General features: G+C 42.1%; 1 protein-coding gene across 1 annotated transcript in view; it reads left to right on the top strand.

The window, feature by feature from the left end:
- The window catches only part of PLCL1 (phospholipase C like 1 (inactive)), a 184,205-nt gene that overhangs the window by 134,216 nt on the left and 36,327 nt on the right, over positions 1 to 13,662 (top strand). The window contains exons 2-3 of the mRNA XM_040070094.2: positions 8,426 to 10,897; positions 13,065 to 13,268. Of these exons, the coding sequence (XP_039926028.1) occupies positions 8,426 to 10,897; positions 13,065 to 13,268 (2,676 nt within the window). The remainder of the gene's footprint in view (positions 1 to 8,425; positions 10,898 to 13,064; positions 13,269 to 13,662) is intronic.

The raw sequence follows: 13,662 nt of genomic DNA, 5'->3' as shown, positions 1-13,662 counted from the left end.
AGAATTTAATTAAACTACTCAGTTGAAAGCATTACATTCTGAATTAAAGTGCCCAGATATCCCTTAATTGGGGCATGGTTGTCTGTTAAGTTTTTCCTTATAGTAATGCACATTTTTATTAAAACTAATATAATATTTATACAGACAATATGTCTGTTAAACTAAAAGAATCTGTAATCCCTTACTTAAATGTGTTTTCCAGAATCTTCCTGATTCTTGTGGCACTTGTGAACTTTCCAGTTTTCAAGGTAGTTTCTAAACTGAGAGCATCACATGATGAACAAATACCACAATATTGGAGCTTTTCTAGCCTGAGTAGATACTATGTCTATACAACCAAAGTATAGTGTTTTGTGTGTGATCTTTTTGTTACCTTCTGTGCTGATCATCTGTGATAACAAAGTTGACTTTTTTTACCCAAAATTATTCTCCTGCTTCAGAATCCTGTAAATAAGGACTGGCCCTTGTGTTTTTAGAATTATGACCTTGTCTTTGCTCCTTATTGGGAGATACTTAGTTTTTTATGTATTGCCTGTCAAGCAGTCTTTTGACTGCTGACTCACATTCTGTTATCCATCACTGTTGAAACTTGGCTTTGTATCATCTCCAGACTCCATGTGTATTGATTTTATACTTTCTACCAGGTCACTCTAAAAATGCTAAATAGGGCTAAAGAATGGGTCCCTGCAGGATCCCATTTGAAGCATTTCTTTGTGACAAGTGTTTCACATTTACGGTTGCATTTGAAAGCTATAGTTTATCTTGTGTTTGATCCATTTAATGCTTCTGAGTTTATTTTTATTGCTGTATATTCTTAATCAAAATGTCATTCACTACCAAATCAAATACATTGCAGAGACCATCATACATTAGAGTCTATTACAATGACTTTATGTGTATCAACCAAACTTTTAATATCATAAAAGCACAGCTATCATGTTAGTCTGACAAGCTCTGTTTTCCATGATGTTGGAAATAGGTAATGCTAATCATCTTTTTATTCTTCATCAAATCTTTTTATCAGCTTTTCCATTATTTTGACAGTGAAAATTACCCACTCAGAGATGCAGTTCCAGTCAAGTATTTAGAGGTGTCATGAAGGGGAGTACCAGTTGGGCATGTTTTTCCTTAGCCAGGTCTTTCTAAACTTATTTGGCTTTTCCTTCTGAGTTGCTACTGGCATTCTCTTATTCTCTTAATGTTTGTTTCAAATGAGCTCAGAGGAGGTTCTGTAACAGAATGAGGATTTGAACAATGGAGTTCTCCTGGGAATGCTGCAGCTGAGATCTCCTTTATCCAGACCTTGCTGCTACAATTTCTGCTTGAAGACAGAAAGTGTCTTTCTGTCTGTCTTGGGTTTATATTCCCTGCAGGATGATGAGTTCAATCCATGTCCAAGGTGCCCTTGCAGACTGAGAAGGATTAGAGCCTGTGAGCAACCCAAGCACTTGAAAATAACAGAATATTTGGGAGTAGTAGAGGTTGGAGACCTTATATCCAATGACCTGGTTCAGTCCCTTACAAACTATAAGCCTCCGTCCAGCTGGAAGTAGATCTGGCACTTGGGGTGTCCTTAGGGAAGGGCTTTTTTCCTCAGGAAGAATGGACAGTATCCATGAAAAATCTTCCTCAGGTGGTGTCTTTTGTAGGCTGATATGGAGACACTGTGTGTAAGTACTGGAAGGTCATGCAGGAATCTGTTTCTCACTGTAGATGCTGCTTAATGCATAAAGGGATAGGTACTTGCACTTTTGGAAACCAGTTGGATGAAACTTTAACAACAATGGCAGAAAGCTGTGTGAAGTGGTAGCCTCATTATAGGCTCTCATGTTCTTGTGCTCTTGGAAGCTTTTCAATCTTGGCTTCATGGCTCTACTTACAAAAAAGAAGGGAGAAGTAGTAACTTCAGCATGGTATCATGCCAGAAAAGAAACCCTTCTTGCATTTTGTGCTTTTTATTTCCAAAAAGCATTTCCAGATGGAACCTTTATGTGTGGCTGTTTTTTTCTTTTGCTCTGATTTGTCATTTAAACAGCAAAGGTAAATCTTCTTCACGGTAAAATGGAATAAATTTGGTAGTGCTAATCATTTAAAAAAGAAAAGGAAAAAAGAAAGTACACAACAAAGCATTTCTTAAACAGCAAATCACTTTGGTTTGGGTTTTTTTTTTCCTGTAGATCTGCTCCAGGCATTCTTTTGTATCTCCTTCCAGCCTTACACAACAGTACTGGAAAGTGTTTTTTAGTAATGGAGCAAAAGAGGAAATTAGACAAGCCATTATAGTCTTGCCTCCTCTTGAGCTTCTCCAGTGGGGACTATTCAGCATCCCAGAATAGTTAAGCTATTGTCTTCATTCAGTTTTCCTGCCCTTGCAGTGCCCATTTTGCTGGGTGACTTTAATAATGAGAAGCTGATGGTAGATATTATTCTAGGTCTTGGTGATAGTCCAGTGCCCATACCCAGTGTCCTGGTAATCCTGGGGAGTTGAGGAAAGCCTGCTGAACATACAGATATTACTCACTGTTCCCCAGGACACTTCCTTCCTGTGTCTGAGCTCCATTAGTCCTTGCTCTCTGTGAATTGTGATTGTGCTGAGGCTTCTGTGTGGAGCTTGTGCTCAAGTTAAACTGCTGGTTACTGACGACTCGCTGATTTTGCAGACATGCCAGTGGGACTGTTTTGGTATTTGGAGAATTGTTGGACACTTTGTTCTGAAGCTGTTTCTCATGTATGTGTCCATGTTGTATTTTTGGTCGGCCTTAAGTTTTCTGTTTATTCCATTACGTGTGTAGCTCTGTTTTTAACAGTGTGTATGTTAAATTTTGGATCTGGTCTTTGTTCCCCATGTGCACAAATCCCTGAATTAGCAGGAATTTTGCCTTGAAGAGGCTACCAAGGTTGATCTCACAGCAGTAATATCTGCTCTTGCAATCTTCTTGACTGTGCATTAGCCCTAGTGTGACTGGCAGCATCTCCATAGCTGCCTGCCCCAGGGCAGGTGGTTTGGCTGTTCAGCCCCTGTGCAAAGGTAGCTGCTTCGTGCCAAGAGTTGTCAGCCTGGACGAATTTTGAGTAGGCAACCTTTTCTTTGTTCACATGTGAGTTGTCACAGTGGGTAACTGTCTGATACTTAGACCCTACAGGCCTTGCCAAGAAAGATTAGAGGGAGTTTAGCTCCTTAATTTGGTATGATAGCAGGGGCTATGAGGAGAGTTGATAAAATCTGTGGAATGGGCAGTCCAAGGATACTCTCTGAGGATGGCCAGAACATGGCTGAGATTTACAGAAGAATGCTTGGTGTGCTAATGATGAACACTGGCTTCCAGTGATCATTGCTACCTGTTCTAATTATGTGCTGGAACTGTGGGTTCAAGCTTTGATAAACATCTGATCAAATGGACTGAGCCTCACCTGTGTATGAGATCCAGTTGTAGCCCTAGCCCAGGCTTTGACTTCGTGTTTTTCTGGATGGTTTATATAAGTCTTGCCTGTTCTGGCTCACTTCATTATAGAAAAATTACACTGTCATTTGTCAACCTGCTGCACAGTGCATTGAGTGCCATTAGTGACTCACTGACTTCTTTACTTTCTGTTTAAAGGTACGTTTCCCCACCACAAGTACAGTAAAGCCTTAAGATTTTCAGGGACTTGGATTCTGTCTTTGTATAACTGAAATATCTAGAAGTATCACCCCAAAATTTATCCTGTGGAGCTAATTAGTTTCTCTTGGAAAACAAAACATCAGGTAATCAGTTGGCCAGTTAACTGGATCATAGGGAGTTTCCAGATAGCAGGTAGCTTTTAGGACTGTTTATTACAGTCTTTGTGAGGGCAGACTAAGCTGTCTATTACTGATTTCTTAGCGCTGGGTTCAGGAGATTAGATTAGAATTCAAAGATGAGAATCAAGCTGGTGAAAATGTGAATTGTTTTTTGGGGAAATAGCTCTTAATCACACTTGAAGAGTTTATCTCTCAGGATTATTACTGAATTTCACATCCTTTCACAGGGGCCCTGCAGGTCTTTAAGGGTTTTTGGTATCTTTGGTAAGTGATGGTTTTTGCCTTTCTTATGCTCTTTAGAATCCTGGAAGACTGTCAGTGCTTTAGAGAGCCTTCAGGTAACTTAATTTCAGACAAATAAATAAGTCATGAGCTTGACCTTTGCATGCAGGTTTGCTATCTATTTCTTATTACTGCCTGGTTCCTAACTTTATATGGGTGATTTATGTCCTATAGTTTTGACAAAGAGGGTGAGATGAGGTAGAGAGCATATTTATTTATTTATTTATTTATTTAAAAATCCCACTTATTTATTTCTGTTAGCTCTTTGATTTAAACTGCAGAAGTTTGAGCAGTCAAAGGTCAGGGTGAATGGGTTGGAGTTTTCCCACAACTGCTAATGGCTTAGTGATCCTGCTGTTTATGTATCCAGTCCCTCTGACAAGGATGATGTGTTCAGCAGGAGAGCTTCTCCTATTTTGGGAGTGTGCTTAGACTGGTGTTCTGAATCCCTCCTTTAGAAACATTTAGAAAATGTTAGGATGCAGTGAGGCCAGCACACAGATATGTGTCCTTGGTCAGAGCAGCGGTGTGTACGCTGAAATCTAAGTGCATATTGGTCTTGTGCTTGAGGTCTTGAGGTATTTTATACAATTGTTATTATGCAGGCTCATGAGCAGGAGGGAGATGGAGTCATCCTGTTAGGTCACCTTATGGGGGTAACCAAAGAACTGAAGGAAACCCTAGTTTTGAGTCACTTTGGAAAAAAGTGTCTTGCCTTGGAATCAAGGTTTCCCATGTAAGTGGGGATTTCCTTTTTGTACTTGCACATTGCACACAAACTGGTCAAGAGCTTGGTTGTCGCTGGTAGGAAAGATCTTAGAGCAGAAAATCTACAAGTTAGTTCCTCATTTTCGCATCGATGTAGACTTCTCTTTTTTAGCAAATATCATCCTTCCTTTTTTCATCTTTCACTGCCACAATAAGTTCAGGTCCATCAGTACAAGTGACTGAGAGTAAAGGGCAGTCCTAGGCCAGTTACTGTCCTGTTGCCTAGGCAAGATCAATTTTGATGACCTTAGCAACTTGGAGAAAGACTTTACAGCTCCAAGATTCAGGGCCGCGTCTCATTGTGCTTTCTGATTGCTTTGGTTAATGAAGAGGAACAAGTGCTCTTGCATGGATGAACATTGAGGAGAGGTTTTTTGATAACTTGCAGTGGGAATCTTCTTGGCAGGTAGCACAAGAGAGCAGGTTTCATATTTATCCATGTGAGATGTTGGCAGCTTTTAGTTTGCTAGGCGACTGTACTTGTTCCTGTTCTTAGTGTCCAATAAAATGGAGCAGCAGTTTAGCCACTGGAGACACTGCAGCACAGTATTCTTAGCTGGATGTCTTGTTTTAGAAGATCGATTTGTTGAAATTGGATTAAGGTAGAGATTTAAAGAAAGCAATAGCTACACTAAAATTAGAAGACAAAATCTGGAGTGTCAGTTGAACAAGCATAAGATCAGTGGGGAGGTACAGGGTATTGAAATTGTCCTCTCCAGGCATTGATGTGAGTGCGGCTCAGTGGTGGGAAGACACTTCTTGAAGCAAACACTCCTCTGCTCCCCAGGGTGGTGGCTGGGGATCTGGAGGTGTGTGGCTTGGCTAAACCATGGTGTCAGGATCCAGAGTTGCTTGTTCAAGCATTAGGAGTGTGGTAATGCAAAGGCAAGTGCCTGGGCTGTCAGGCTGAGAAGACAGCACTGGAGCTTACAGAAACACCTTTTGACTTTTTGCAAGACTGAAATAATTAACTTTGTGATAATTATGGATGAAAACTTCCACATTATATTTAAAGTAACAGCTCTCACTTTGAAAGATTGAGTATGCTCCTAGTCTGGAGAGACCAAGAGGAGAATAGCCAATGCAGTAATAATTAGCTCAGTTAGCAGTTGCAGTGTTGTGGGGTTTGTATGTATTATGCATTAGATGGAGAACATTGTTAATATCAGTTAAAATAATCCCATCAGTGTCAATAAGACTTAAATCTTATTAATTGTAGGCAGTTAGTCAGTGGATTAGGCTTGAGTTCTGTTCAATCGATTGAAAGATACAGGGAAGTCCTACCCTGACATGAAGTGCTGTTGTACAGTTCTGATGTTCCTTGCATACCACTTAGTACAAAACAGAAGTATCCATCAAAAATAAAAGCAGATAAAGATGACAGAGGATAATCTAATCCCCACCAAAATCCCTGAGGGGTTAAGACTGAATGTTAAAAGGAAACTTTTGTTGTTTGTCCATGAGGTTAATTAGGGTTTTTTTCCCCCACCTGAATACCTTAAAATGGCCGATTAATTCTCTGATTTACTTTGATCAAAAGGCACAGGTATCTTGGAACTAAAAAGAAATGTTTTATTTTTTGCAGAAAAAATTTACATAACATTCGTGCCTCCCTAGTTAAGACAAAATGTTGGACCCGTAGATAAATCAGATAGGCTGCTCTGATGAGATTTCCAGGTCTGGCCTTAAGGAACCTCTGTCAAGGAATGAATCACTGCAGATTCCAAGGCCATTAATACATCTAACTATACGACAAAAATAATCCTAATTAATCATCAATCTTAAATCTAAATATTGCTCCTCTGAACATAAGAAAACAAAAAAAGAAGAGGCTCTTTTAAAACCCATGGAGTAATCTGCTACATTCATTTGTATTTATTAGCATCTACTGCCTGAAGATTTTCATAGCCAAAGCTGTGTATTAAAACACAGTATGTTAATGCAGGAACAGAATATTTTTGCATAAAACTGTAATTTAAAAAGTAACTGACCTGAGGCATTCGCTTTGTTAACTTTCTTCCTGTTTCTTTGAGACCCATTCTCATAATAAATACTAAATAAATGGTAAGAGTAATTATTCTTGTCAGTAGAAGTCTCTGTACTAGTTTAATGATAAATCTTTGTCATAAGAAGTTTAGAGGTCTTAATTTGGTCCCCAGTAGATCCCATGCATTTAAATTCAGTAGTTAGGGGCCTGGGGGTGTCTGGAAATATTTTGGATGTTATTCAGTGAAGTGAGCAAATGACAACAGCTATTTTGTAGAGACATTCATACTGATTAATGTGTCTATATAGACATGCAAATGAAGAGTGGAGAGATTCCTGTGGGCACCAAAACTGATGCTCTGTGGCTTGGGGAGCTACACAAGGTCCTGCTCAGACGGTGCAGGGCATCAAAGGACAGAGATGGGTGGATGGAGGGCCCTGCTGGAGCAGGGCTTCTATGTAGGATTTGCAGGGGATATGACCTGAGCGAGGTTGAATGACACAGCAGATAAACTGCAGCTGAGAGGAACCAGCTGCTGGGGTAGGGAAGGGAAGTCCGGGCTGCAGAGGGTTCGGGAGTCAGGGATTTGGCATCTCAAAGGAGATCCCTGGGGCTGTTGGGAAGCTGGTGCCTGGTGCGCATCTCATATCTGGGCCCGAGGCAGCAGGGTGGAGGGCTGAGTGCATCAACAGCATCAACATTTCCTTGCCTTGGGGCTCCTTTTCTATTCAAAATCCAGGCAGCTGAGGTCTCTTCAACAACAGAAGGCAGAGAAATAAGGAAGTATTGCTAGTGGCTAGGGAAATAGGCGGGAAGGCAATTTTAACAAGTCTTTCACAATTAATTGCAGTCTTGAGTGATGTTTTAAAAATATTTTGGTAGCTGTTGGATAGTTTACATACTAATGGGGTGGATGGAAATCGTGCAGAGAAAAGAATGATTTATACTTCATAATTATTGTGATATGTTTTGAATTGATAATATGCAGGGAAATGTTAAAATTTAGTTGCTGCGATAACATTACAGACAGCTTTGCAGGCAGCTGGGTTTATATCCAGCAGCAAGAAGTAGTTGGTACTGAAAGGACAGTCACATGTCTGGCTGAGTATTTTCTCAAGAGGAGTTAGAATATATATCCTAAAGACAAAGGCTTTGGATTTCTTGTCTGTCTGTCCATTTTCCTGCAGTGCTTTGTAGCTGTTGTGCACAGAAATGACCAGAATAACTACTTTTCCAAACAAGTGGGAAGACAAGAGAGTGTGATATATCTGATTTGAAACTGGACATAACATAGACAACTGGATACTGCCTCCTCACAGCTGCAGCAAATTGCTGAGATCTGGAAGACAGTTTAATAGCTGCAAATGTCACTCATGAAAACTTGCTCTCTCTAATGCCACAGTCAATCAAATTACTTTATAGCTCATATATTTTATAGCTCAGTAGGGAACTGAATCATGGGAAAGAATAAGATGTTGTGTTTTGAGGTTCAGAAGAACATTAATTATCTTTACATAAATGTGTCTTTTCTATTATTTATGCACTCGTGGAATAGCCAAAGGAAACCTGCTAATTTTTTTCTTTTTTTTAATGTAATTATTCCACAGGATCCTTCAAACCAAAAATGTGGAAGAAAGAAAACCGTGTCCTTCAGCAGCATGCCATCAGAGAAGAAAATAAGCAGTGCCAGCGACTGTATCAGCTTTATGCAGGCTGGGTGTGAATTGAAGAAAGTTCGTCCAAATTCCCGGATTTATAACCGTTTTTTTACTCTGGATCCTGACCTGCAAGCTCTTCGCTGGGAGCCTTCCAAGAAGGATCTGGACAAAGCCAAGCTTGATATTTCTGCTATAAAAGAAATCAGATTAGGGAAGAACACAGAGACATTCAGGAATAATGGACTTGCAGATCAGATTTCTGAAGACTGTGCGTTGTCAGTAATTCACGGTGAAAACTATGAGTCCCTTGACTTGGTTGCCAATTCAGCTGATGTGGCCAATATTTGGGTATCAGGATTAAGGTACTTAGTTTCTCGTAGCAAACAACCCCTGGACTTGATGGAAAACAGCCATAATACCCCACGTTTTGCCTGGTTAAAAACTGTATTCGAAGCAGCAGACGTTGATGGCAATGGCATAATGTTAGAAGATACAGCTGTGGAGCTAATAAAGAAGCTTAACCCCACTTTAAAGGAGTCAAAGATTAGATTAAAATTTAAGGAAATTCAGAAGAGCAAGGAGAAACTGACAACACGAGTAACAAAAGAAGAGTTTTGTGAAGCGTTCAGTGAACTTTGCACAAGGCCTGAAGTGTACTTCTTACTTGTGCAGATATCCAAAAACAAAGAGTACCTGGATGCCAATGACCTCATGCTGTTTTTAGAGGCTGAGCAAGGAGTGACCCACATAACAGAAGAAATGTGTCTAGATATTATACGGAGGTACGAGCTTTCTGAAGAAGGGCGGTTGAAAGGTTTTCTTGCGATTGATGGATTTACTCAATACTTACTGTCCTCAGAATGTGATATTTTTGACCCAGAGCACAAAAAAATTGTCCAAGACATGACACAACCTTTGTCACATTACTACATCAACTCATCCCACAATACATATCTAATAGAAGACCAGCTCAGAGGGCCGGCTGATATCAATGGTTATGTCAGAGCTTTAAAGATGAGCTGCCGGAGTATTGAACTGGACGTCTGTGATGGCCCAGATAATGAACCCATTATCTGTAACCGCAACAACATGACATCGCCACTTGCCTTTCGAAATGTCATCGAAGTAATAAACAAATTGGCCTTCTTTGCCTCAGAATACCCACTTATTCTATGCTTGGGGAACCACTGCTCTGTACAGCAGCAGAAGGTGGTGGTGCAACACATGAAAAGAATCTTTGGAAACAAACTGTACACAGAGGCACCTTTATCCTCAGAAGCCTACCTCCCATCACCTGAGAAACTGAAAATGAAGATCATTGTAAAGGGGAAGAAACTGCCCTGTGACCAGGATGTATTAGAAGGAGAGGTCACAGATGAAGATGAAGAGGCTGAAATATCCCGAAGACTGTCAGAGGACTTCTCAAGGGAACCGAAGCTGATCTGGCTCTGCAGGGAGTTGTCTGACTTGGTGTCCCTATGCAAATCTGTCCAGTACAAAGACTTTGAGACATCCATGAAGTCTCAAAATTATTGGGAAATGTGCTCCTTCAGCGAGGCAGAAGCCAGTCGGATTGCAAATGAATACCCTGAAGATTTTGTTAACTACAACAAAAAGTTTCTGTCCAGGGTGTACCCGAGTGCTATGAGGATAGACTCCAGTAACTTAAATCCTCAAGATTTTTGGAACTGTGGTTGCCAGATAGTGGCAATGAACTATCAGACCCCAGGGCCCATGATGGACCTACACACTGGTTGGTTTCTACAGAACGGGGGATGCGGGTACGTTCTCAGGCCTTCAGTGATGCGTGATGAAGTGTCTTACTTCAGCGCAAATACCAAGGGTATTGTTCCGGGGGTCTCCCCCCAGGTCCTACATGTCAAAATTATCAGTGGTCAGAATTTTCCAAAGCCCAAGGGTGCATGTGCAAAAGGGGATGTCATAGACCCCTATGTCTGTATTGAGATACATGGGATTCCTGCAGACTGCACTGAACAAAGAACTAAAACTGTGCAGCAAAACAGTGATAACCCTATTTTTGATGAAAGCTTTGAGTTCCAGATCAATCTGCCGGAGCTGGCCATGATCCGCTTTGTTGTTTTGGATGATGACTACATTGGGGATGAGTTCATAGGACAGTACACCATCCCACTGGAGTGCTTACAGCCCGGATACAGGCACATCCCGCTGCGCTCCTTTGTTGGTGATATCATGGAGCACGTTACCCTCTTTGTTCACATTGCAATAACCAACCGCAGTGGAGGCGGGAAGGCACAAAAGCGGAGCCTCTCCGTGAGGATAGGGAAGAAAGCAAGGGAGTACACCATGCTGAGGAACACTGGTCTCAAGATTATCGATGACATCTTTAAGCTGGCAGTGCATCCATTGCGAGAGGCCACTGACATGAGAGAAAATATGCAGGTATGAGACTTCTGTTGTGTGTGTTGGTGTGTCCTGAATGTGGAAGTGAAAGTCCTGGTGTAAGCTGCTTCTAGGGCAGGCTTGCTGAGGCTTGTGGAAACTAGTGAAGCTTCAGACCCACAGCTCTTGTCAGCCTTTAAATGGACATTGGCAGGCTGATAGTTACAGGTACTAACTAACAAGCAACATAGGATTAGACAGAAATGTTTTAAAAATCAGTATGCCCTCTCCAAGCATGTTTTACTGGCTGATTTTTTTTTTTCTCCTGAGAAAGCAGAATTGAGGGTACTTTTGTGTGCCCCGCCTCTGGTCCCAAATACTATATTTCCTCGTTGGTTCTAGAGAACATCAACAAGCTTTTGGTTTGCTAATTGAATGAGCATTATGCTCTTAATTTTTCTTTGGTTGAGTATAAGAAGCAGTCAGTGGATGTGTCATTAAGGTCTTGTGTACACCAAAGAAACCCACTGTGCAATGAGCAGCATGTTTTCCTGAGTGTGTGTTGCCACTGTTTGCCTCAGGGCTGCAGATGTTCAACACAGGCACTGAATGCCACTTGGATTGCAGTTTCCTCCCTGCTGAATAGCTGTGTTGTCTCGGCTGGTTGAGGGCTGGCACAGACACCAGTGCCACATCTTGGCTCAGAGGGTCCCCTGGCACATGCAGCAGAGCCTGCTGTGGCCAGCAGCATCAGGGCCCAGGTGCACAGCACTGTCACAGGTGCTTGGGTTAGACCTTGGTGGCTGGCAGGATGTGGAGTGGCAGCCAAGCCAAACAAGAATGTCCCCAGTGCTCTCTTCTGTAGTGGGAGCGACTGGAGGTTGATTAAAGGACAGCTTAATTCAGAGCTTCAAACACTACCTAGAAACAAAACTGAGTAGCATTAAACAATGACTTTTCCTTAATAAATAGCAAGAATCAGCTGTAGCTATCTCCTTGGTAAAGATACAGAAACAGTTAATTTTTTTTCTCTTGAAAACAGGACAAAAACATGTAGCACTTCATTGACCCCACTCTTCTGGATGGAGTCTAAAGCAAATGAAATGTTGACAGCTGGAAAAGTTTACAAAATGACATAAGCTTTAAATCACTCTCAAAGGAATAGTCTCAGCATATTTTTAAGAATGGGAAACTCTTCCCAGCCTTTTCCTTTTCTTCAGGCCTTGAAAGTAACCAGTTTGAACTGCTGACTCCACCTTCTGTCTAGGTCAGGCACTATGTATGAACTATATAAATGAAAATACTCTGAATTTGACTCAGAAACAGTATTAATGTGCCTTCCAAGCAAAAGTTCAGTAAAAGATCATGTTCTGGGGAATGCTGTGTAAAGACACAGTTTTGGATTTAACTGCATGGGCTCATATTTAATCAATGATAAAAATTTAGCCAGGCATTGTCTGATTATTGGGTTTTTTCAGCAAGTTTTGGGAGAAACATTTGTAAGGTGTGGGTTGTTAAAAAATACTCTTACCTGGGTTTTGTGCATCCTGGTCACTCCTTGTACAACTCAAGAGGCTAAATGATGGGTGCATGTCAGCAGTATATCCTCTGACCTGATAAATAAGTAAGTCCTGGCATGTCACTTTGGTTTGACCTGTATATCCAGTATTGATTTTCTTACCTGTGACCTATGAAGGGGAAAAAGCGTTTGTATCTTTATGATGTGATAATGTAAGGCAAAGCAAAGTGAGTTTTTCCTGCTTGCCTTCCCTATGGGAAATGCAAGGTCTGTCAAACTTGTTCTTGCTGGAGGATGATAATGATGGGAGAACAAAGTGATTACAGCATCAAAAGTGATTGGAGTATAAGCAGTTGGGAAGAGAAATAGCATTTTAGGCTGATGGTTTAATATGCTGGGGATCAGAACTTGTCCCTGTTAGGGCTGGATTTGCAGTGCACAGTAGCTGAGGAGCTGGCAGTCGGGGTGCCTCAGCCTGGGAGAAAGCTGGAGCTGGCACTAGACCTCAGGACAGAGAATGGGGCTGGCAGGGAATTCCTGTGTGAGATGGGATCCCATGGTCCATGGAGGGCCCGGGGATGGTGAACAGCGGGATAGCACCGCCTCCCATCAGAGGGGAGAAGAAGAAAGGGCTGTCAAGGTAATGGCAGGCAGGGTGGACTGAGTGGTGAGTGGCAACACGTGCTGAAGCGTTTGTCCCTTCCCCAGAACGCCATGGTGTCGGTGAAGGAGCTGTGTGGGTTGCCGCCCATCGCCAGCCTCAAGCAGTGCATCCTGACCCTGTCCTCGCGCCTCGTCAGCAGCGACAACGCGCCCTCGGTGGCCCTCTGCATGAGGGACACCTTTCCTTATCTCGAGCCTCTGGGGACCGTGCCCGACGTGCAGAAAAAGGTCCTGGCAGCCTACGACCTGGTAAGCACTTCAGCACCCCTGCCTCTGCCTTTCCCCACTGTCCTGGTTGGGGCAGGCTGGCGTTCACACGCCCAAATGTTCCAGTTAAATAAACAAAGCCCTTCAAATGACTCGGGCCCTGCAAAGCTGGCCATTAATCACCACAATGCCACACTGGGCTTTTTGTTGTTGTTCCTTTTTTTAAATGTGGCTGTAGCTAGCACAGGTTGGCATTTGGAAAGGACTTTATTTACAAAACTAGTGTCAGTTCAGCCCGTGCTGGCGCTGTTAGTCCTTGTCCTTGGGAAGCAGAAAGATTTGCGTGCTGCCCTTTGCTGGCCTCCCCGCAGCAGAGCACAAGGCCAATAGATGGGGAGCTGCAGCAGGGGAGCTCCCAGGCAAAGCTGAGCCCTTC

The sequence above is a fragment of the Hirundo rustica genome, chromosome 7 (assembly GCF_015227805.2).
Source record: "Hirundo rustica isolate bHirRus1 chromosome 7, bHirRus1.pri.v3, whole genome shotgun sequence".
Lineage (NCBI taxonomy): Eukaryota > Metazoa > Chordata > Aves > Passeriformes > Hirundinidae > Hirundo > Hirundo rustica.
This window is presented reverse-complemented; position numbering and strand designations above follow the sequence as displayed.